The sequence below is a fragment of the Oncorhynchus keta genome, chromosome 28 (assembly GCF_023373465.1).
Source record: "Oncorhynchus keta strain PuntledgeMale-10-30-2019 chromosome 28, Oket_V2, whole genome shotgun sequence".
Classification (NCBI taxonomy): domain Eukaryota; kingdom Metazoa; phylum Chordata; class Actinopteri; order Salmoniformes; family Salmonidae; genus Oncorhynchus; species Oncorhynchus keta.
The window spans coordinates 62,573,948-62,598,827 of NC_068448.1; the positions used below are offsets into that span (position 1 = coordinate 62,573,948).

The 24,880-nt window shown below is 42.6% G+C and overlaps 1 protein-coding gene and 1 long non-coding RNA gene across 3 annotated transcripts in view; one reads left to right on the forward strand and one right to left on the reverse strand.

Annotated features, from left to right (window-relative positions):
• Nucleotides 1-3,815, forward strand: part of sema5a (sema domain, seven thrombospondin repeats (type 1 and type 1-like), transmembrane domain (TM) and short cytoplasmic domain, (semaphorin) 5A) — a 205,228-nt gene extending 201,413 nt beyond the window's left edge. For both annotated transcript variants that reach the window (XM_052483480.1, XM_052483481.1), the window contains one exon: nt 35-3,815. In XM_052483480.1, the coding sequence (XP_052339440.1) occupies nt 35-154 (120 nt within the window). In that variant the 3' untranslated portion in view covers nt 155-3,815. The remainder of the gene's footprint in view (nt 1-34) is intronic.
• LOC127912847 (uncharacterized) overlaps nt 1-24,127 on the reverse strand; it is a 33,889-nt gene extending 9,762 nt beyond the window's left edge. The window contains exon 1 of the long non-coding RNA XR_008083684.1: nt 23,914-24,127. This is a non-coding gene — a long non-coding RNA (uncharacterized LOC127912847). The remainder of the gene's footprint in view (nt 1-23,913) is intronic.
• Nucleotides 24,128-24,880: the final 753 nt, after the last annotated feature.

Here is a 24,880-nt window from a genome sequence, read left to right on the forward strand (position 1 = left end):
CGCTCTCTTCCTATTCTCTCTCTGTCCTTCACAGGCTTTCAATAAGAACAACCTGATTCTGGAGGAAAGAAATAAGTACTTCAACCCCCAGCTAGCTGGGAAAACATACACCAACGCATACTTCACGGACCTTAACACTTACGATGACTATTAACCCTTCGTTGGGCTACAGCACCGGGGATACACACCCTTGTGCAGACAACAACCCCACTCCACTCGCTTTGACTATGTCATATTTTTTTCTGCTTTGTGGTTTCTATTGTAATTTGTGACATTTTATGTGGGACCCTCCTACTCTGGGACACTTAGGCAGCTGCCATTCAATCAAATTACAGCCAGACAGTGATGTCATCAAAGGGACATGCCCACTTTACTTTCCTTCAGGTGCTCTGATGGGGTTCACTGGGAATGTTCAACTTCGGAAAAACAAAAAACAACAAGATCCTGACTTGACTCTCAAACATGGAGACAACTGGAATTTCGTTTTTTCATGGAAGGAATGGAAAAAAGTTTTTAAAATTTAAAAAATATATATAAAAAAATATATATATATATAAATATATATATAAAAACATAAACAGCTGTCTGAATGGGATGGATCCCTCTTTCATTTCCTGTGAATTATCTGATTCCAGAACTGTGTCTGTTCTGGGGGAAGAAAACCACCTAACTGCTTTGCATGAATTCATCTGACGTGTTTTTTCTGTCGCTCTGTTCAGTTTTGCATGGTTGGTCACATTCCACTCCACTGGTCTGTAAGTCCAATAACGGCTTCGTCTAGAGAGAAGCTATACGGACATACCTGGTGCCCAAATTGTTGACATATGTCGCGCAGCTGAGAGTCGAGTGAAGACAAACGGATTCAGTTCAGTCAGTTGTCCTGATGAGCCCTTCCCAGCTAGCTTGTTTGCTTGTGGCTAGAAACTTCAGCAAGAATTTAAAACTTGTCTGCCGAAGTTGGGATTTGGGAGTGTTCAGAATCATTCAGTTTTCATAATAATAATAAATAAATCATGGAGACGTAATGCCGTAACTGTAGATGTACGGTGCTTTAGCTGTCCTCCTGGCTTGATATTAGCTACACTATCTAGCTACTTCCTTCTCCTAACTGCGGCAAGCGGGAGCGAAGAACACTGCCCCGTGTTGTGTTGCCGGCTTGTAGCGCAAACTCTCCCAAATGAGCAGTGGACTGTATCACTGTGACATCCAGATGGTTACTACCAATATTAGTAGGACACTATCCCACTCAAAATAAAAATCAAGTGGCATGGTTAGGGTCATTTGCACCGGCTTGTCGTTATGTTACCTAATTGGCATGTCATTGGCATGACATCCAGATGGTGACCAATAGCCTACAACTACTTTCTCCCTCGCCCATCAAAATAAACACAACTTTCTGTTACAAGTTGTAACTAGCGCCATGCTGCTGCTGCTGCTAGCTAGCCAGCATAAACTATCTTAACGGGGAAGGGCTCATCAGGATGACTGACTGAACCGAAATCATTAGTCTCCACTGGACTCTCAGCTGCACAATATATGTCATCAATTTGGGCACCAGATGTGTCTGTATAGCCACTCCCCTTCATCTGCTGTGCTAGGGTCCTACAGCGTACCCCAAATGGGGTGGCCTTAGTGATGCCTGATGAATTTGACCCAACTACTATGCTCAACGTTAGATAGTCACGTGCTTAGCGTACCCAGGGTAGCTGTCACTCAATAGCTACCCAGTTTTAGACTTTTGTTAAACCGATCTAGTGCTTTTAACCATCTACCTGTGACAGCTATCGATCAGAATGTAGATATTTTAGAGATGTGACCATATTTCTTTCTCTTACAGGGCTGGCGTCAGTTTAGCAGTTAGCAATGGTTGAGATATCAGTGTACAATCTTTTTTGCTTTTTGTTGATGTTATTGTACAGTGAGCTCATTTAGAAGCATATATATATATGTCTCTGTAGCTTTTATAGGTCCATTTACTCAATGTCAGTGTTAAAAATAATAATTTTCTTTGTTTTTGCGAAGAAGTAATGAGTTCATGCAAGTAGATTGGATACATTTGAAAGGAAAGAATGGTCAGGAATATGTAACTAGATCATGCTTAAGCTGTCGTCATAGAGGAGAGCGGGGGCAATTGAAACACTTTTTATATTTTACTCTATTGCTCAGAGACAACCTGAGCTAGGCCAGTCATTTTTATATATCAGAAACTAACATTTGTCTCCTAATCATTCATACCATTTATATGTCTGTACATAAGATGGTTAGATCCCAATATAGATTTTAATCAGAAAAGTCCTGTGTCAGGGGCAATTGTAAAAGTGGCAGGGGTCAAATGTAACACCTAAAAAATAACCCAAATATCATGATAAATGATCGTATTATCACAGACATATGTAATGATTTTGCAATAAATATACATATTCTATGTAAGTAATCAATATTTACAGTAACACCCTGTGCATGGCCATTCAGTTCATCTCCAAACCTCTTGAATAGTCTGATAGTGCCCAGATTATATATTTTTACAACTTATATGGCACTCTACATAGGATCCAATGTTAGTTACTATTTGTAATAATTATTTTAAAGGTTGAGTAAGTAAGACTTTTCTCCACAAATGTCCCAACATTTATATTATGCCGTATGTAAATAGTTTATGATTAGTGAATGCCATAGTGTAGTTACTTTGTTAGATGCTTCTCCCTATTAGCTGCAATCTTCTTTTTTTCAAAGCCATTTTAGCGATCACCCTAGCTGTTCGGTCTGAAAACATTTACAAATCATGGGAATTTATCACACTATGATGTCGACTCCTTCCGAGGCACGTGTTGATAGGAAACCCCTCTGCACTTGCCATGGCAGGCCTGCTCCCTCCATGCTTAAAGCCAGTGTGAGAAACATGCTAACCAGCATTTGTGCAATGAAACTAAACAACTACAAAACTTATTTGCTAAATTCATGATAGTGATGTTGGACAAAGCAAGGAGGGTGAACTTCAAAACGTAATATAGTTTCATTGGAATTTGCAGCTGTTGTTGGTAAGTAATGAATCCGCTACCTTTGACATGACTTACCTTATCCAAGTTAAAATCACTTGTTTTCATAAGTTGTCTTCTTGGCTCAGGGTAATTTTAACATTGTATTGCAATTACCCCAAACCCTAGCAGACATGACAAAACCTCATGTGCCTAACAAAAGACAACAATAGTGACACATGTCAATGGTGAGCCAACATATAGTAATGCAAATGATGCTAGTTTGAATTCTTGGACATTAATGCTCAGGACAGTATAAGAAAAATACAGCTGCTGGAAAACAAATACTTTCACCCCTAAACAAACATTTGCCAATAAAGTGTGAAACTAGTGAGATATTTGGCTTTTCAAGCAGGGAGAGAACCAAAATGGACATGTGCTGAGGGATTTTGAATCATTCTAGCTGATTTCTGTGTGGAGGAATTCAAGGTGTTACAGTTGCCACTGGTCTCCCCTACTTTGTATAGTTTTTATAATTTTGGAATTCATAATTTTGAAACTGTTTGTTCACAATTGTTGATTTGGCTATGTGGCTTAATGAATTTATTCTGTCTGGGGTAACAGACATGGAGATAGTGCTTTACAAACATCCTTCTCCAGAACCTGAAGTGGTACTTTTCAAGGTGTAATATCTCTGTTTTGTTTAAAGATGATGTACATCTATAACTGAGTGAAATATTCAGTATGTTGGTTTCTTCAATGTTTTCAATTGTAACTAACTATTTTTTTATATGTTTGCTTGTTTTATTGTGCATAAATTAAAAACCGCTTGGTACACTTCAGGGTTGTCATAGTCTACACTAACTAACAGAAACACACTCTAACATCAATGAAAAATACTTACTGTTGGGAGAGCTACGTGAATCACTCAAGACCACGGTAACAGACTCTTTTAGCCTTTACAAGAGTCTGTTAACAAGTCCATAGTGATGAATGGCATCAGTAGCAATGGAAGGATACATGAAGGATACAGATGCAGAGAGGGGGTGGTTAGGTCTAATGGATCTATATGACGTAGCGAAGCACAGCAGTGTTATTCTCCATCAACCTTCAACCTGACGGGCCATCTGTGTGCAAAGGGTAATGGAGTGTGTGTGCATGTGCGTGTGTGTGCGTGCAGGTCCGTGTGTGAGTGTGTTATTAATCATCACCGTCAGTGGGCCCAAAAGGGTGAGTGCTGATCCAGCCAGAATGGAAGGATTCTGGCCCAGGAGAATCAATCTCAGTTTACCTTGACTCCACTTTACCTCAGAGAGAGATGGAGCTGGGGACCTGGGGGCCCTACAGAACTCTGGCTGCACTTTTCGGGTGTCTGGAGGATTGCTAAGTGTGTGTGTGTGTGTGTGTGTGTGTGTGTGTGTGTGTGTGTGTGTGTGTGTGTGTGTGTGTGTGTGTGTGTGTGTGTGTGTGTGTGTGTGTGTGTGTGTGTGTGTGTGTTGTATAGACATCCTTGCTTCTCATGAAACTGCAGAGCTACTGCATGTTGTAATTAGCTATGGCTATTTTCCCCCTACATCAACCTTGATCAGTGTTATTATTTGATGCAGAAACATACAAACACAGATCTACAGGTACAAGAACACTGTTGGAGCTTTCCTCGGCAATTCCATTTCTCACAATAGCCTGCCTTCTCCCTTGGCTCTTGGACGGTATGATCTATGTTGCACTTAGTCATTCAGACACATGTGGCATTCCCCCTCTCAGCCACTGACATTAGCCCTTGGGACAATGGATGACTTACCCACACTGACATTTGGCTATGTCTCACTCAGAGAGAAGTTCACACAAGTCTCTGCCTCATATTGTGCCTTAAGACATACATCAGACCATGCAAAAGAGGATACCAATAAACACCATACTCTTCTATGTCTGTCTCTATCTCAACTTTCTTAGCAACACTAAATACACGAGACGGTAGGTACTCTGTTAGATTGATTACCCACCGTTCGCCTGTATCCCTTACGTCTCATTTAGCCAGTTTAGCACTTTTAGAATGTATTATTGTCTGCCACAGAGAAGTGTGTGTGCGTGTGCACACATGTCTGCCGCTGTGTCATGTTACACTCTGTAATCTGCCAATTAGTGTGTCTACAGAGGCCGGTGAGTGACAAACAGGGCAAGTGAGTGACATTGTTCCTGTCACAGACTGACAGAGCGTGGATGTTCCATTAAGCCCTACTCCTCCCTTGGGAGTTCTTCTCTCTCATTCACATTTACATCAGAACAGTCCGGAACACCTCCTCAGACACTCTTTCCTTTCCACCGGCCCATTCATTCTCTAACAGGTCCAATAAGAATGTTTCACTTCAAAGTTCCATAGCAACAAAAGGGTTGGTTCTAATTGGGGCGGCAGGTAGCCTAGTGGTTAGAGCGTTGGGCCAGTAACCAAAAGGTTGCTGGATTTCATCCCTGATCTGACAAGGTAAAAATCTGTTGTTCTACCCCTGAACAAGGCAGTTAACCCACTGATCCCCGGGAGGTTATCATTGTAATTAAGAATTTGTTTGTAACTGACTTGCCTAGCTAAATAAATAATAATTAATGTTGCAATAGTTGACCTGTCAAATTGGAGAGCAAATGTAGGAGCCTTTTGAAGCTGTATTTGAGTGGGGAAAAGACAGTCTGTTATTTTGTTGCAGATCAGATGGAGTCTCAGAGCCGGGTAAGAGTAAGTGTAACCATGTGGGTCTGAGTCTGGTGATGCCCACATCATTCAACCTGGAGAGAAAACAGGACAGTCTCACTCTAGAGTAAACACACACACACACCCACACCCACACACCACACACACACACCAGACTGTCTGCATCCCAGAAATCCAGACCACATGTCAGCCACATGTCCACCAGAGTCTGCAAGAGCCCTCTTCTCCCTCTCTTTCTCCCCACCCTCTCTCGCACACACACACACACACACACACACACACACACACACACACACACACACACACACACACACACACACACACACACACACACACACACACACACACACACACACACACACACACACACACACACACACACACACACACACACACACACACACACACACACCTTACTTAGATTTTTAAACATGTTATCTCATTATACATACAGCCACATTAGCAGTTCAGCATGCAGACAGCCTGAGAAGTCAGAGGGTCATACGTGACAGAATTAGAGTCGTATTAGAGGGATGTGCTTTTGCATCTGAAACAGACACAGTGGGCATAGCAACATTAGACTGTGCTTCACCCCGCTGAGGATAACTATGAATATTTATTCATGTGAAGTGGGTACTCTTCCTAAATTGCATGGCTTATCTATAGCTGCTATCACTGTGACACAGTGCCAATGTTAGACCCTACTAATTCACCTAGAAATTCATGCGAGTGTAGGAGGGTGAGGGGGTTGACAAAACACTTGATTTTAGGACTCTACTATCAAACTGTGATCGTGCTGAATACAGGAGGGCTAGGTTATGCAATGAAATAGTCCTACTGTTTTGCTTACGTTACTGTGTGGATACTGTTGCCTGTTTCCATAAAGGGGTTAGCTGACAACGTCACAAAAAATGATGTGTGCTCTTCAAATGGGTGTTGTTGTGATTCTAGATGGTCAGATGGCTAGCAACAATGATAAGAAGCTACCATGTGGTTATTCGTAAGTGGCTCGTTTCAGCTCATTTGATCTTGTTCTTGATACCATATTTGGTTTTGAGTTGTTTTGACTGGGACATCATTCTAATATGGCTAAATGTTGCTAGCTAGTTAGCTAATCAACAACTGTAACAATGTATTTGAGAGAAAAGTGTAAATTGTGCCACGTCATATATGTTTTCAATAAACATTGGAGAAGAAATACAGTTTACATGTTATCAACAATCTAAGCCAACCCTGTCTGTTTTGCCCCATAGTTGCACAGACATTGGTTTTGTTACTAAACATGTAACGGCGTTCTTCGTTTGTCGAAGTACCGGACCGAAATGCAGCGTGGTTGTTACTCATGTTCTTTAATGAATGATCGCGATACATGAAATAACTTAATAAATACAAAAAAATAAAAAAACGGAACGTGAAACCTTATTACAGCCTATCTGGTGAAACTACACAGAGACAGGAACAATCACCCACGAAATACACAGTGAAACCCCGGCTACCTAAATACGGTTCCCCATCAGAGACAACAAGAATCACCTGACTCTGATTGAGAACCGCCTCAGGCAGCCAAGCCTATACTAGACACACCCCTAATCAACCACAATCCCAATGCCTACAAAAACCCCAATAAGACAATACAATAAACCCATGTCACACCCTGGCCTGAACAAATAATTAAAGAAAACACAAAATACTAAGACCAAGGCGTGACAAAACAACCAGCCCGTCTACAGTGGTGTAAAGTTCTTAAGTAAAAATACTTGAAAGTACTACTTAAGTAGTTTTTTGGGGTATCTGGACTTTACTTTACTATTTATATTTTTGAAAACTTTTACTTTTACCCCACTACATTCCTAAAGAAAACAAGGTACTTTTTACTCCATACATTTTCCCTGATACCCAAAAGTACTGGTTACTTTTTGAATGCTTAACAGGACAGGAAAATGGTCCAATTCACACACTTATCAAGATAACATCCCTGGTCATACCTACTGCCTCTGATCTGGCGGTTTCACTAAACACACATGCTTTATTTGTAATGATGTCTGAGTGTTGGAGTGTGCTCCTGGCACTCCGTAAATAAATAAAAAACAAGAAAATTATGTCGTCTGGTTTTCTTTATATAAGGAATTTGAAATTATTATACTTTTGTTTTTGATACTTAAGTATATTTAAAACCAAATACTTGTAGAATTTTACTCATGTAGTATTTTACTGGGTGACCTTCACTTTTACTTGAGTAATATTCTATTACGGTATCTTGATTTTTTTTACTCAAGTAGGATAATTGGGTACTTTTTCCACCACTGCCCGTCTACCATCCCCCTGAAGATAGGCTGTATGTCTCTGGACAATATCTCCTGGGTTCACTCAAGCTACAGCTGTTTGAGTCTCTCTGGAAAGAGGGTAAAAGGTAGAGAGAAGGGGGTGAAAGAGAGAGGGAGAGGAGGGGTGATGAGAGAGAGCTTGTCCAACTCCAACTTCACCCCACCTACAGCTGTTACCAATGTCCCTTACCAAGATGGTGGATATGACTGTGGTCCAGTTTCCTGTGGCCTTCATAGAAAGCCCTCTATCCCCAGCGACAACTCCCTCCTCCCACTTCCTCTCTGTCCAATGGGTAGCAACAAAAAGGGTCTGGTCTGCCAGCAGAGCTAAGGGAGATCTGGGTAGGGAGATAGACAGGGCCCTGGCTGGATCTTAACGGGTTCTCTGTCAACTGGGAATAGATGTCACCATAGATGTTCTACGCCAGCTGGGGGATTGATCAGCACCATGGAAATCTTTGCCAATCGGAGGATACACATTGCCAACTGGAGGATAGGATTGACAGATATTACCATAGAAATCCATGCCAGTTGGAGGATAGGATAGATGCCACCATAGATGTCAACCCAAGACATCTGGTCCTCCAGGTGCCTCCACCGTTCCAGAGTACAGCTGCAGGAAGGCACAGGATGCAGAGGGGGTGCAATTTCCTCCGTAACGCCCCCCAGTTAAAAATGTATTAACCTTATCAGGTACAACAACACTCCCCTTAGAAACCCAGCTCATTCAACTCGTTGAAAGCTGCTACTGATGTGACTTGCCAAGATGGCTGATGCCACTGGGGTCCAGGTGTCTGTGACCTTCAATGGGAGTCCTCTATCTAACTTACTCACCCTCACTATCACACCTTTCTTTCTCTTCTATCCTCTCTTCTATCCTCTCTCCTCCCTTGCCAGAATTTTTACCTTTATAGGAAGACCTCTATCATCTACCTTACTTTCAAGTCTCCCTCTCTCCGTCTCATCCTCTCCCACTCCCTTTCTCCTCTCTGTGCCAGATTCCCCACAAAAAGGTTCTGATTCTATTCATCTTCACCAGCTGCACTGGGCCTATTCCCCTCATTCATATTCCCCTTTCCCTCTCTGTGTCAGAGCAGGGAGATATGGCTCACAACAGTTCAGATTCAGAAAAACTTTAATGTCCTCAAAGAGGCAATTCATCTAGCAGCAGTCATAAAACATATCACATCTAAAAATGTTAAATAAATAGCAAAGGATATTTACAAGCAAATAGGCAGGGTAAGTGCAGTTTCATAGTGCAAGTGCTAAGTGTGCAATTAGTCCAACATTTTGTTAAGTTGCAGAATTACATTTGGAATAAAAGAGTACTTGGCCCTATTTTTTTAACCTTAGGTTGTCTGTACCTACGTCCAGAGGGAAGGAGCTGGAATTCATGGTGGAGTGGATGGGAAGAGTCAACCGCTATTTTATTCTCCTTAAGGAGGTCTCTGCCCAGGTAGAGAGATTATTTTTTTCCACAAATCCTGACTATCTTGCCCAACCTATTTTCCTGCAGCCTTGATATCCCCAGACCAGCAGGTCAAGCAGTAGGACAGAATGCTCTCAATTAATGATTTATAAAAGAGAATGGGGATCCATAATAAATACAAATACAAAAGTATACAGTATGTATAGTACTGGTGATCCATGTGATAAGCATGGCATCAAGTCTGAAGTCTCCTCTCAGTCTGTCCGCGAGGACCAACGGATTGATCGTGTTAAATGCCGGGGAGAAATCTGCGAACCTGATAGGCACATGGGTTTCACTGCCCTCCAAATGCATGTACACCAGATGTAAGAGCGAAAGGATGGCATCATCTGTCCCTCTCTCTGACCGGTATGCAAATTGGAGGGGGTCAGGAAGGTGTCTGGTGGTGTTGATTATGTATGCCTTGATGATCTTTTCAAGAGATTTCATCAAGAGAGAGGTAAGAGCGACAGGTCTGTAATCATCTGATACAGATGGATGAGAGATTTTTGGGACAGGTACAACAGTATATTTTTTCCATAGAGATGGAATGTCCAATGTATCCAGGGACCGCTGAAAGAGAGAGCAAAAAACACCTGAGTGGAACAGCTTTTCAAGACACATGTTATCAGGCCCCGGTCTCTTTCGTGCTCCAGTGCTTTCGAATACTCTTTGTACGACTTCCTCATCGATGACAAGCACGCTCTTGGTTGCCATGACATCCTCCTCCAGACAGGCCAGGGGAGCGGGGGAGACGACTGTTTCAAAGAGGGTGAAGAACTTGTTTAGTTCATTGGCTGTAGAGAGGCACACCCTCTCGTCCAGGCAGGGATCGATACGTTGCCTACCTTTGAAGGGGGCGTTTGCCATATTCTTAACGTCCAACCTGGCAGACCAAGAGTCTCCCTGTAACATTATCTGTTGCACCTTACCCTTGTCCTGGCATCTTTTCAGTCTCCTGATGGGGAAAAGGCATTGTTGTGCCCTCTTCACTACTTTCTTGGTGTGTTTGGACCACTCAGACTCACCTTATGCAGTAGTGTAACGGGCTTTGCTGCTCGGGCTTTGCTGCTGGGCGTGCTCTGAATAAATTGAATTCAACCGCTGAAAACCCTCCCACTTGCTAGCCAACAGATTTTCTTGTTTATTCAATAGGATTTTCAGTACATTTATCTTTAGCCATCCTTTTATAAACGGTTTACCTATCATTTGAATTTTGTTGGCAAACTCACTGGACTACATCGAGAGAACAGGATATTCAAAATAAAGGTTGTAGAATTATTAGGGAATTAAGTCAAGGTCAGAATACACTGGCTTGCAGGGTACCTTGCTGACACTGGCTTGTCCCCATGACTAAGTTCAAGGTCAGAATATGCATAGAGAGAAAAGTGCATAAAAAGATAATTAAATTATATTTATGCGGGTGTAACTTGGGTCTGAATAAACACCGTAGCGAGAGAGGACTGTGTTTGGCTAGCAATGTTTCTGCAGACCACCACGATGGCAGAGTTTGTTAAACAAATCCCGACCCGTTTGGCCGAAGGAAGGAGTCTGGGTAGACAGGCAAATCATCTGTAGGGATTGTGCCAGGTTTCATTTAGGTGTCGTTTGGCAAACTCCATGCAGGCCTTCACTTCCTTCTGGCCACTCTACCATAAAGGCCTGATTGGTAGAGTGCTGCAGAGATGGTTGTCCTTCTGGAAGGTTCTCCCATCTCCACAGAGGACCTCTGGAGCTCTGTCAGAGTGACCATTGGGTTCTAGCTCACCTCCTTGACCAATGCCCTTCTCCCCTGATTGCTCAGTTTGGCCGGGGGCGGCCAGCTCTAGGCCAGGTTCAGCTCCAAACTTCGTTGATGTAAGAATGATGGAGGCCACTGTGTTCTTGGGGACATTCAATGCTGCAGACATTTTTTGGTACCCTTCGCCTGATCTGTGCTTTGACACAATCTTGGATTTTGCTCTGACATGCACTGTCAACTGTGGGACCTTATATAGACAGGTGTGTGCCTTTCCAAATCATGTCCAATCAATTTAATTTACCACAGGTGGACTCCAGTCAAGTTGTAGGAACATCTGAAGGAGGATCAATGAAAACAGGGTGCACCTCAGCTCAATTTCGAGTCTCATAGCAAAGGGTCTGAACACCTATTTAAAAAATGTTGCAGTTGTCTTTGGTCCTATTTTCCTCTGTGTGGGAGAGGTTCTGTAAAGTTCTAGAATGAGATGACATCATCTGTGATTCCAGGTGAGTTCTGGTTTCAGCCTTACAGGTGAAGTCATGTTAAATTGAACACAGAACCACCCATGGCATGTGCTCAGTCAGTCTTATTTAAAGGTGAAAGGTTGTTTCTCACTTACAGTCTACATGAACCCACCATCATAATGGATACAAAACAATGTCGCAATACACTGTGAAGCTGTGTGCGTGTGTGTGTATCTATATGCGTGCGTGCATGCATGCAGGCATGCATGTGTGCGTGTTGCTGTGTGAATGCGGCAGCGTAGCCTAGTGGTTAGAGCGTTGGACTAGTAACCGGAAGGTTGCGAGTTCAAACCCCCGAGCTGACAAGGTACAAATCTGTCGTTCTGCCCCTGAACAGGCAGTTAACCCACTGTTCCCAGGCCGTCATTGCAAATAAGAATGTGTTCTTAACTGACTTGCCTGGTTAAATAAAGGTAAAAATAATTTAAAAATTAAAAAAAATAATGAGTGAAACATATACAGTTGAAGTCGAAAGTTTACATACACTTAGGCTGGAGTCATTCAAACTCATTTTTCAACCACTCCACAAATGTATTGTTAACAAATTATAGTTCTGGCAAGTTGGTTAGGACATCTACTTTGTGCATGACACAAGTCATTTTTCCAACAATTGTTTAGAGACAGATTACTTATAATTCACTGTATCACAATTCCAGTGGGTCAGAAGTTTACATACACGAAGTTGACTGTGCCTTTAAACAGCTTGGAAAATTCCAGAAAATGATGTCATGGCTTTAGAGGCTTCTGATAGGCTAATTGATATCATTTGAATCAATTGGAGGTGTGCCTGTGGATGTATTTCAAGGCCTACCTTCAAACTCAGTGCCTCTTTGCTTGACATCATGGAAAAATCCAAAGAAATCAGCCAAGACCAGCTTAGACCTCCACAAGTCTGGTTCATCCTTGGGAGAAATTTCCAAATGCCTGACGGTACCACGTTCAGCTGTACAAACAACAGTACGCAAATATAAACACCATGGGACCACGCAGCCGTCATACCGCTCAGGAAGGAGACGCGTCTCCTAGAGATGAACGTACTTTGGTGCAAAAAGTGCAAATCAATCACAGAACAACAGCAAAGGACCATGTGAAGATGCTGGAGGAAACGGGTACAAAAGTATCTTTATCCACAGTAAAACAAGTATTTTATCGACATAACCTGAAAGGCTGCTCAGCAAGGAAGAAGCCACTGCTCCAAAACCGCCATAAAAAAAGCCAGATTACGGTTTGCAACTGCACATGGGGAGAAAGATCATACTTTTTGGAGAAATGTCCTCTGGTCTGATGAAACACAAATAGAACTGTTGGGCCATAATAACCATTGTTATGTTGAGGAAAAAGGGGGAAGCTTGCAAGGTGAAGAACACCATCCCAACCTTGAAGCACGGGGATGGCAGCATCATGTTGTGGGGGTGCTTTGCTGCAGGAGGGACTGGTGTACTTCACAACATAGATGGCATCATGAGAATGGAAAATTACGTGGATTTAGTGAAGCAACATCTCAATACATCAGTCAGGAAGTTAAAGCTTGGTCTCAAATGGGTCTTCCAAATGGACAATGACCCCAAGCATACTTCCAAAGTCAAGGTATTGGAGTGGCCATCACAAAGCCCTGAACTCAATCTCATAGAATATTTGTGTGCAGTACTGAAAAGGCGTGTGAGCGCAAGGAGGCCTACAAACCTGACTCAGTTACATCAGCTCTGTCAGGAGTAATGGGCCAAAATTCACCCAGTTTATTATGGGAAGCTTGTGGAAGGCAACCCGAAACATTTGAGTCCAAATACTAATTGAGTGTATGTAAACTTCTGACCCTGTCACGCCCTGACCTTAGTTATCTTTGTTTTCTTTATTATTTTGGTTAGGTCAGGGTGTGACAAGGGTGATATACAGTGGGGCAAAAAAGTATTTAGTCAGCCACCAATTGTGCAAGTTCTCCCACTTAAAAAGATGAGAGAGGCCTGTAATTTTCATCATAGTTACACTTCAACTTTGACAGACAACATGAGAAAAAAAATCCAGAAAATCACATTGTAGGATTTTGAATGAATTTATTTGCAAATTATGGTGGAAAATAAGTATTTGGTCACCTACAAACAAGCAAGATTTCTGGCTCTCACAGACCTTCTTTAAGAGGCTCCTCTGTCCTTCACTCGTTACCTGTATTAATGGCACCTGTTTGAACTTTTTATCCATATAAAAGACACCTGTCCACAACCTCAAACAGTCACACTCCAAACTCCACTATGGCCAAGACCAAAGAGCTGTCAAATGACACCAGAAACAAAATTGTAGACCTGTACCAGGCTGGGAAGACTGAATCTGCAATAGGTAAGCAGCTTGGTTTGAAGAAATCAACTGTGGGAGCAATTATTAGGAAATGGAAGACATACAAGACCACTGATAATCTCCCTCGATCTGGGGCGCCACGCAAGATCTCACCCCGTGGGGTCAAAATGATCACAAGAGCGGTGAGCAAAAATCCCAGAACCACACGGGGGGACCTAGTGAATGACCTGCAGAGAACTGGGACCAAAGTAACAAAGCCTACCATCAGTAACACACTACGCCGCCAGGGACTCAAATCCTGCAGTGCCAGACGTGTCCCCCTCCTTAAGCCAGTACATGTCCAGGCCCGTCTGAAGTTTGCTAGAGAGCTTTTGGATGATCCAGAAGAAGATTGGGAGAATGTCATATGGTCAGATGAAACCAAAATATAACTTTTTGGTAAAAACTCAACTCGTCGTGTTTGGAGGACAAAGAATGCTGAGCTGCATCCAAAGAACACCATACCTACTGTGAAGCATGGGGGTGGAAACATCATGCTTTGGGGCTGTTTTTCTGCAAAGGGAACAGGACGACTGATCCGTGTAAAGGAAAGAATGAATGGGGCCATGTATCGTGAGATTTTGAGTGAAAACCTCCTTCCATCAGCAAGGGCATTGAAGATGAAACGTGGCTGGGTCTTTCAGCATGACAATGATCCCAAACACACCGCCCGGGCAACGAAGGAGTGGCTTCGTAAGAAGCATTTCAAGGTCCTGGAGTGGCCTAGCCAGTCTTCCAGATCTCAATCCCATAGAAAATCTTTGGAGGGAGTTGAAAGTCTGTGTTGCCCAGCAACAGCCCCAAAACATCACTGCTCTAGAGGAGATCTGCATGGAGAAACGGGCCAAAATACCAGCAACAGTGTGTGAAAATCTTGTGAAGACTTACAGAAAACGTCTGACCTCTGTCATTGCCAACAAAGGGTATATAACAAAGTATTGAGATAAACTTTTGGTATTGACCAAATACTTATTTTCCACCATAATTTGCAAATAAATTCATTAAAAATCCTACAATGTGATTTTCTGGATTTTTTCTTCTTCATTTTGTCTGTCATAGTGTACCAAGTGTACCTATGATGAAAATTACAGGCCTCTCTCATCTTTTTAAGTGGGAGAACTTGCACAATTGGTGGCTGACTAAATACTTTTTTGTCCCACTGTATGTGTTGCCCTGTCTAGGGTTTTTGTATGTTTATGGGGTGGCCAGTCTAGGTGTTTATATGTCTATGGTTACCTGGATCAGGGGCAGCTGTTTATCGTTGTCTCTGATTGGGAACCATTTTTAGGTAGCCATATTCCTTGGTTTATCTGTGGGTTATTGTCTATGAGTAGTTGCATGTCAGCACTCATTGTATTAGCTTCACGTTCGTTTTGTATAGTTTGTTAAGTGTTCTTCATTTATTAAAATAAGATGTATTCATAACACGCTTCGCCTTGGTCTCCTCGTTACGACGAACGTGACAGACGCACTGGGAATGTGATGAAATAAAGAAATGCTGGAATAAATCATTATCTCTACTATTATTCTGACATTTCACATTCTTAAAATAAAGTGGTGATCCTAACTGACCTAAAACACAGATTTTTTACTTGGATTAAATGTCAGGAATGGTGAAATACTGAGTTTAAATGTATTTGGCTGAGGTGTATATAAATTTCCGACTTCAACTGGACACGGAACACATACTTGTTTAACGGTCTATTATGCAGGAATTAAAGCTTCCATTTAGAAATATGAAGAAAGGTATTTGTAGTTTTAGAAGCAGTATTTTCAGTATGCGCCATAGGGAATAGTCCTCTCTGAGTCATGGTTTGTCTGGGTGATTAATGGCAGCACTCAAAGTGGGCACTTAAACACTACAGGGATTGGTGCCCATAAGAAAATGGATTACCTTAAAGATGAGAAAGATGGAGACAGAGACTATCATAACGATGGGGAATCTGTTTAACTCTGCAATCATTACGCTACAGAAAAGTAATCATTGCACTTGGTAGGACTGAACGCAGCACTATTAATGTCCCATTTAAGTGATTGTGAAAAGTTCTAAGTAAAGTACAGGTTTTGTTCATTTTCTAAAATGCTCCCAACCTCTGGTGCATCTGATTGGATAACATGTGCAATTTGGTAATGAGAAAATTACAGAATTACGCAGTCTTATGAATTACCCTGTTATAATTATGTATGGGATCCATTAATTACTGTAATGTTGGTCAAATATACAGTAGAGTTGGATTTAATAACACACCATTCATTCTCCCGTAAGCTCTCATTCTTGTCTATCAAGGCCTGTTCCTATTGTTTTCCAGAGCATTTATACCAGATATTGATTGTACTTGTTGTTTGGTATGACAACAACAAAGGAGTCAACTAAAACTAAAGCAGAAACACACTGGTATCCAGGCTAATGCCAAAGAAGGGGAAATGTGACTGTCATTGTTGTCTTTAAAGTTAAATCCGTAATGTTTATGTTTCAACATTCTGCCGTTTACCCTTCTATTTCCCGCTCACTGATAACCCCTGTAACCCCGTGATGATCCAAACATCATCTGTGACAAATGATCCCAATCTGCCTGCATTAAAACTACTGGCAGGCAAGTGTAACATAAAACCACCGTCTGCTGCGTTCAAACTGCCAGATTAATACAAAGGTCAAATGCAGAATCGCTAACCTTCCCAAATGAGTGTTATTACCCCTCGACAAAGGGTGATAGTTTGTCAACATGCCCCTCCACACAGCCATTTACAAATGGTGCCTTTCACCTCCAAAAACTTAAACCAAACTCAACAAATATCAGCTATGAAGCTAAATTTCTCACAACGGCGTATAGAAATCAGTTTGTCCTGCTTTGCAAGGGGAAACTCCTCCTCAATGAGCTATCTTTTATTATTTTATTAGTGGTTAATGTCCTGGTGTGGAGAGAGGGCTCAGATAGAGGAGGGTGTGAGTGATGGGGGTAATTAAGATAAGGGTTGTCCTATCTCACCCTGCGCTTCAACCTTCACCACACCTTTAAGGACTCTTCATCAGAGGGCAAACTGAGACAGATTAATGCTTAAAGATGTTAAATAGTCAGTCCTTTGTGATTACTCATAATATGGCTTTATTCATGGGTTTGGGGATTCAGGGTTTTACAAATGGCAGAGAAAGGATGAAGGAAGTTCATACTGTATGTTAATAATTTGGGGTTAATTGATTAGCAGCAAACTGCCCACAATGTAAGCACCAAACATATATTTTTTTAAAATGTTGCTGAGAATATGTTGCCAAGTTGTATACACGGCTCTGGGTAGGAGTAATGTGTTCTTCCTCACAGGAAAAATAAATCTTGATAGTCTGAAGTTAAGTCATTTCTTGTTCACTGAATCAAATGTTTGTACATCCTTCAATGATTATGTTCTTTCTCCATCAGACGTGTGGGTTGTTCACTGTGTGTGTTTCCTGCTGGTCTCAGAGATGTGCAAGGCAGTAGAATCTGATACCTCACTGAACAGAGACAGAAAACCCTCAGCGAGATGAGATTTTATACCTGCTGTGTTTCAAACCAGGGTGAGATCTAACTACAGGGTAGACAGCTCTAACTACAGGGTAGACAGGCACCAATGACGCGCGTATGTACACACACCCACTCGCGCACACACGCAGCAGCGTAGCCTAGTGGTTAGAGCGTTGGACTAGTAACCGAAAGGTTGCAAGATTGAATCCCAGAGCTGACAAGGTACAAATCTGTCGTTCTGCCCCTGAACAAGGCAGTTAACCCACTGTTCCTAGGCCGTCATTGAAAATAAGAATTTGTTCTTAACTGACTTGCCTAGTAAAATAAATAAATTAAATAAAGGTACGCACATTACACACACACACAGCACTCCTGCAATGTTCAGCAAGAGTGGTGGCCTCAAACAGATGTAAGAAACCATTTAGTGCTGACTCAACTAGTCTATTCACAGACCTATGATGGCCATTTATACATGTACTGTATGTGGAAAAAAATCAATGTTCATGTGGGTATATGTGTGTGTTTGTGGTGCCCGTACACTGTGCTGACAGAGGTGGGAGGTCTAACATAGGTGTGCTAAGCAACAGCAGGAAGTGAAATCTTGTTCAGACTGAGGGGAGAGAAGAGGAAGGATACAGATTATTCTGGGGTTTTAGACAAGTAAACACCTCTGAAAACCAGCCGGGGGTCCTGTGAGTTCATTAGATTGATGCTCTGAAGCCTTCCTCTCTCGCTCTCATTTTCTCTCTTTTTCTCTCTCTCTGTCCTCCTACATTGACTAACTGTGTTTTGGGGTCGGGCAGGTCCAGGGGGGTTGAAAATAATTCTGGTTCAGATGAGATTAAGTTTGTCTCTGCTTGCCGTCACCAGGACCGGCCCCAGGCATAAGCGACATAAGCGACTACTTAGGGCCCCGCGACCTCTAGGGTTTGATGCACCCGTACTGACCTTGCCTTCTGGATGATAGCGGGGTGAACAGGCTGTGGCTCGGGTGTTTGATGTCCTTGATGATCTTTTTGGCCTTCCTGTGACATTGGGTGCAGTAGATGTCCTGGATGGCAGGCAGTGTGCCCCTGGTGATGCACTGGGCAGACCACACCACCCTCTGGAGAGCCCTGCGGTTGCGGTTGCGGGCAGTTGCTGTACCAGGCAATGATACAGCCTGATAGAATGCTCTCAATTGTACATCTGTAAAAGTTGTAGGGGCCAAGCCAAATTTATTCAGTCTCCTGAGGGTGAAGAGGCGCTATTGCGCCTTGTTCACCCCACTGTGTGTGTGGGTGGACCATTTCAGATGGTCAGTGATGTGTATGCAGAGGAACTTGCAGTCCCATCAATGTGAATAGGGGCGTGCTCTCTCTGTTGTCTTCTGAAGTCTACCATCAGCTCCTTCTTTTTATTGACGTTGAGGGAGAGGTTATTTTCCTGGCACCACTCCGCCAGGGACCTCACCTCCTCCCTGTAGGCTGTCTCGTCATTGTTGGTAATCTGACCTACTACTGTGTCGTCTGCAAACTTGATGATTGAGTTGGAGGCGTGCATGGCCACGCAGTCATGGGTGAACAGGGAGTACAGGAGGGGGCTGAGCATGCATCCTTGTCGGGCCCCTGTGTTGAGGATCAGCGTAGTGGAGGTGTTGTTTCCTACCTTCACCACCTGGGGTCGGCCCGTCAGGAAGTCCACGACCCAGTTGCACAGGGCTGGGTTCATTGTTTATTTACTAACTAAATGATAACACAGGGTACACACACACAGTATAGGTTATTAATTAGAAACTTAATACGATGAAATCAGTTCCCTAGTGGACTAACTACAATATGACTGCTTGTTTATCAAAAGAGGGAGGAAGGAGAAAGGGAGGAAGAAAGAGAGATAACACTTATACACTTGTAACTATGCTCACAGTAATCCTAATACTTTGCGTCGAATACTTCCTGTTTGAGGTTCAGCCTATAGGAAGGGAGGAGTGGAGTCGTGATCTGATTTGCCCGAAGGGAGGGTGGGGAGGGTCTTGTAGCCATCCCGAAAGGGAGTGTAACAATGATTGAGAGTTATTGTAGTGAAAGTACTACAGGCAATGTGTTGATAGAACTTTGGTCCACAAAGTCCAGTGCAGTTCCTTGAGGGCCGTCTTGGTATTGGCTTGAGGGGAAATATACACGGATGGGACTATAACCGAAGATAATATTCTTGGGAGGTATCTCATTTGATTGTGAGATATTCTAGGTCGGGTGAACAAAGGACTACCTGGTTAAATAAAGGTGAAATAAAAATGTAAAAAATAACGTAGACGCAGGGTCAGGAAGAAGGTGCAGTTAGTGATAATGATAAGCAACATGGAACGATACAAAACAAGAGAAGCGTCCGACAGGGAAACACAAACAATACTACCCGATGACTGACTAAACAGTGTTAGATAAATGGTAAGTAATGAAGGTAGTAATTAAGTCCAGGTGTGACTGATGATAGGGCACAGGTGTGCGTAAAGATGGGTTGCCAGGACTGGTGGTTAGTAGACCGGTGACGTCGAGGGCCAGAGTAGGAGAGTGGGAGTAGACGTAATGCTCAGACACAAATCTAGGATCAGCTACCCTTCCCAGGTCCTAAACTTAACCATTAGGGAGCAAATTGCAAAACTGACCTTACATCAGCATCCAAGGGGACAATCATGGTGCACTGTCTGCTGTTACAGTGTTTACTGGTCGTATGAGTAACGCAGAGGATATCATGATTATAGAATGTGCACAGCAGTATGTCACATAATTTATGCTTACGGTCGACTTGCGATGTGTAGACTCTTTTTTTTCCTCTCCTCCTTTGGGTTTCATATAAATTTGTCATCATTTTGTATACTATCCTTGTGGAGTGAAAGATGAGAAGCAAGGGATGGAGAGGAGAGGAAGAGAGGAGGTGAAGAGAACGGAGAGAAGGAGAGGAGAGAAGGGAGGAAAAGAAAGCCGAAAGGAGACATGGTGGTGAGAGTATAGTTAGGGGAAAGAGAGGAGGGAAGACAGAGAGCCAGAGGCAGTGGCATGATGAGGGGCAGAGTGCAGAGAGGAAGAGGAGACAGTGAATGGAGAGGAGGCAGAGGGGAAGAGAGGAGACCGGAAAAGACAGGAGGCAGAGGGCGAGACGGGGGCGATCAGGTGCACGGGCCAGGAGAAGAAGAGGAGAGAGGTGAAAAACAGGAGGTAGAGGGCGAGACGGGGGCGATCAGGTGCACGGGCCAGGAGAAGAAGAGGAGAGAGGTGAAAAACAGGAGGTAGAGGGCGAGGCGGGGGCGATCAGGTGCACGGGCCAGGAGAAGAAGAGGAGAGAGGTGAAAAACAGGAGGTAGAGGGCTAGACAGACGGGCGATGAGAGAGACAGTAGGAAACAGGGGAGGAGAGGAGAAAGTCTGGGTCTCTCTCTCCAAGCGTCAGAGGAAGAGTGTCTTGGACGGAACAAAATGCCAACTAAATGAGGACGGATCGAGAAGCCGGGTATAAGCTACCCTGAGCCCCCATTATTGAGGGGACAAGATGGATGGGACTATTCCTCCTGAGAGAAAAATACACACAAAACGTCACACACACACACAATGTCACACACACACAGTAATACTTTATTCATCTAATATTTATACAGTTGATCCCATTGAGATTAAAATCTCTCTTTCCCAGGAGGCCTGTATCAATAGAGCCGTATACACACAGACATTGTTATGTTATTCACAATATCCTGACACACAATACACTCTAGACACACACGCACTATGCTGAAGACACTTTCTCTCACACACACACATATACACACACGCACACACACACACACACACACAGATCAAATACACCCAGTTTTTTTTATTCTTGAATATATACATTTTTTATATTCGATATGGATATTTCCATATGTTCATATATTCAAAATATTAACGTTAATGTCAAAATAAATCAAGAGGTGTTACCTTCTGTAACAGAGTTACGATTATGTTCTCTTTGAGCCTCTTTATGTCCATCTAAGGCGTCAAGCAGTTCCTTTTATTAAAAGCAGACTAATAATTTTCTCCCTACATCCCTTAATGGCAATAAAGCTGAAGTTTATAGAGCGAAACTAAAGCACTTTTTATGAATGTCTCTGGTCAATGGCTGACATCAATAACAGAACAAGCTGGAGGACGTGATCAGTTAGAGGAAATGTATGGAGATTAGAACAGAGGCAGGCTATGGATGAGTCGCAAATAACACCCTATTCCCTATATAGTGCACTACTTTTGACCAGAGCCGTATGGGTCCTGGTCAGAAGTAGTGCACTGTATAGGGACTAGGGTGTAATTTGAGACTGTCACGTAGATTATGTCCAGAGGTACCACTAGAAATTGACTATTTTTGACTATTGACTATTACAATGACTGAGCTAAATTCAAAAAGGCACTCGTACATCTGAGCTATCTTTGTTGCAGATGCATGACAACATTTGAATAACATGAAAGAAAAGAGAAACCCACACAGTGCTCTTGCTAGTATCACTGTTCTTTAAGATACTAGTATCATTCTTAAAGAACAGTGATACTAGCAAGAGCAGTGTCACAGTTCACCAAATTCATTCAGTATTTCCATCATTCACAACTGAATGGGTTTCTATGTAATCCATGCTAGCATGACTTCTGATAGAATAGAGGTTTCTTTCTCTACAGTTCTTTACACCATGTTTACACATACAAATTACATTACAAGCATTTCACTACACCCGCAATAACACCTGCTAAACACGTGTATGTCACCAATACAATATTATTTGATTTGGTAGGTACAGCGTAGTTAAAATGTAGATACGTACACATTGATACATACAAATGTGGGATCTTAATTTGGGCCTGTTTGCTACAGTAGGAAAATAATCCTGTGGCAACAGGAAATGTGAATTATTATGTGGCTTATAATTAATGGACATTTTTTGTAGAGGTTGATACATTTTTCGTTAGAGCAAATCAACTCTGTCATTTTAAAGTGGAAATTACACACTTTAGAAGTCATTTGAAACCTTGAATACACTACAAGTTTGCATTTCCTGCAGTGCAGGAAAATTCTCAGCAGCAAAAGCCAAACCAAATTAAGATCCTACATCTGTAGTACTAAAACAGTTCTCACAGTACCAATAATTACACTGCATCTGCCTTAGTGCTAAGCCATATGAGATAGAATCACAAATCACTGGCTGGGTTCCTCACAGATATAAATAAATTATAAATGATATATTTTATATCCCTTTTAAGGCAGGAAAATAAGGGCAACCTATTTCAGAGGGTCATTAGCATGATCAATTAGTGTGGATAACATGTAAGATAGGGTGCTATTTTGGTATTCAAGCTTTGATTCGCATGCAGGCATATTGGGTGGGGTGGTGTGTGTATGAGTGTGTGTGCGTATGTGTGTGTGCAGGTATGCAATGAGATGGAAAGAGGAAGAGAGAGAGATTGAAGGAGAAAGAGAGGGGAAGAGAGAGTGTAAGAGAGAGAGAGAGAGAGAGAGAGAGAGAGAGAGAGAGAGAGAGAGAGAGAGAGAGAGAGAGAGAGAGAGAGAGAGAGAGAGAGAGAGAGAGAGAGGGAGAGAGAGAGAGAGAGAGAGAGGCTGAGTGGCTGAAAAAGAGAGAGAAAGAAATGGGAAGAGAAAGAGTGAGATGGAGAGAGATAGAGAGGAAAAAGCTTTCCCTTAATAACCTCTCTATTGGTCCCAGTGGGACTGGGCTCCTGCAATGTTTATACTATAGATGTAGTTCAATTAGACCTAATCAGACTCCGAGAAACAAACATGATCTGATTTGGTCTCTTCACACAGGGAGATGTAATCAGGTTTTACTCCCAAATATGATTTGGACCACAGTTGGAGGACAAACTATATCCTAGGGGACATCCTTTAAGGTATGACACCTCATTGACTTACAGTAGTATTTCTGAAAAGTTTATTTACATTGTAGCACACTTAAATCCTTGTGAGTTTATTGTGACCTACTAAATTAATAAAGTCAGTGCTTTTAGTCTCAACCCAGTCTTTGGGCTACCAAGAACTTGGTTGTGGAGTACCTGGCCATTTTCTAGGTCTGGAGTGCTTCAGTTTTACATTAATGTTCTGATGCATAAATTCTTAGTCTTAGTGGAAACAGGGGATTTGTGTCCTGAGGACAGTTTCCTAAAACACCAAACTTCCTGTGGAGGTGACTCTGAATGACTCTTAACATACTACAAGAGTTATCTTTCCCCAAACTGCTTGATGCTGCCTCAGTTTACCTACAGTCAGATATGCGGGCCCAAGCGACAGGCGTGGACTGCATAATGCCTGAGGGTGTGAGCACCAGTCTAATGTTTAACACTCACCTTGGTCTGATGCTGTGATAGCTGGGACACCTCACATCTGCTATCTAATGAGTTTGTAGTACTGCTGCAGAGCCAACCACGCATCAAGGGCGTCACTGTCACACACAGCTAAGCACGCGCATCAGGACTAGCTGCAGACGCATACAAGACAAAAAATATTAATTAGCCCACAACTGAGGGCCTTGAGTTCCAGCTGGTATAGGACCAGCTGACAGTGCACATTGATACCCCATGTAATCATACAGGGCCTGTACAGTGTGTGTTGAAGGACGTCAGTTGCCCTGAAGCATAGAGATAGATAGAGGACACAACACTGTATCTGTCCCATTATGGCGTCTGTGAGTGCATGGGCAGTGCCACTGAGGCCATCTACATTTTCAAGTAGTTCACTTTTTCTAGTACTTCTAGGAGTTGATAAACAAACTGAAAGGGTGCATACTGCCACATGAAGTGGGTTGATTGAACAGGTATAAAGTCATCGTTGGTGATTTACTGCCACCTGCAGTTATGGAATGTTTGCTCAAGTAAAATTAATTGGCTGATCCCTCCTGTTGACCTGGGTAAATTATGTGATCCATTCTTAACCCATAGGAAGTCCCACCCAATTGACTGCTTCAAAATGGTGAAAGTCCTCAATGGCACTGTCCATGCCAACACAGGATTTGGGGCACTAGAGTCATCTATCTATCTCTATGGCCTGAACTGTCTCTGATGTCTTCTTCTATGGTGATTAGATATGTTGAACCAGGGTTAATGTGGCGTCGCGGGGCCACCTAGAGGCCACTGTCATATTTCAGCTCCTTCATCAGCCAGCCTGCAACAGCGTCTCTTAACTTTTCCAATTGCCACACTGCTCTAATTACTGGAGTCCTATTACTGAGAACAAGAAACAGCATAATACTCTCACTCTCTCATTATGATTCTAAGGGACACCATTCAGCCATCAGATTTGTCAACGATGATCCTT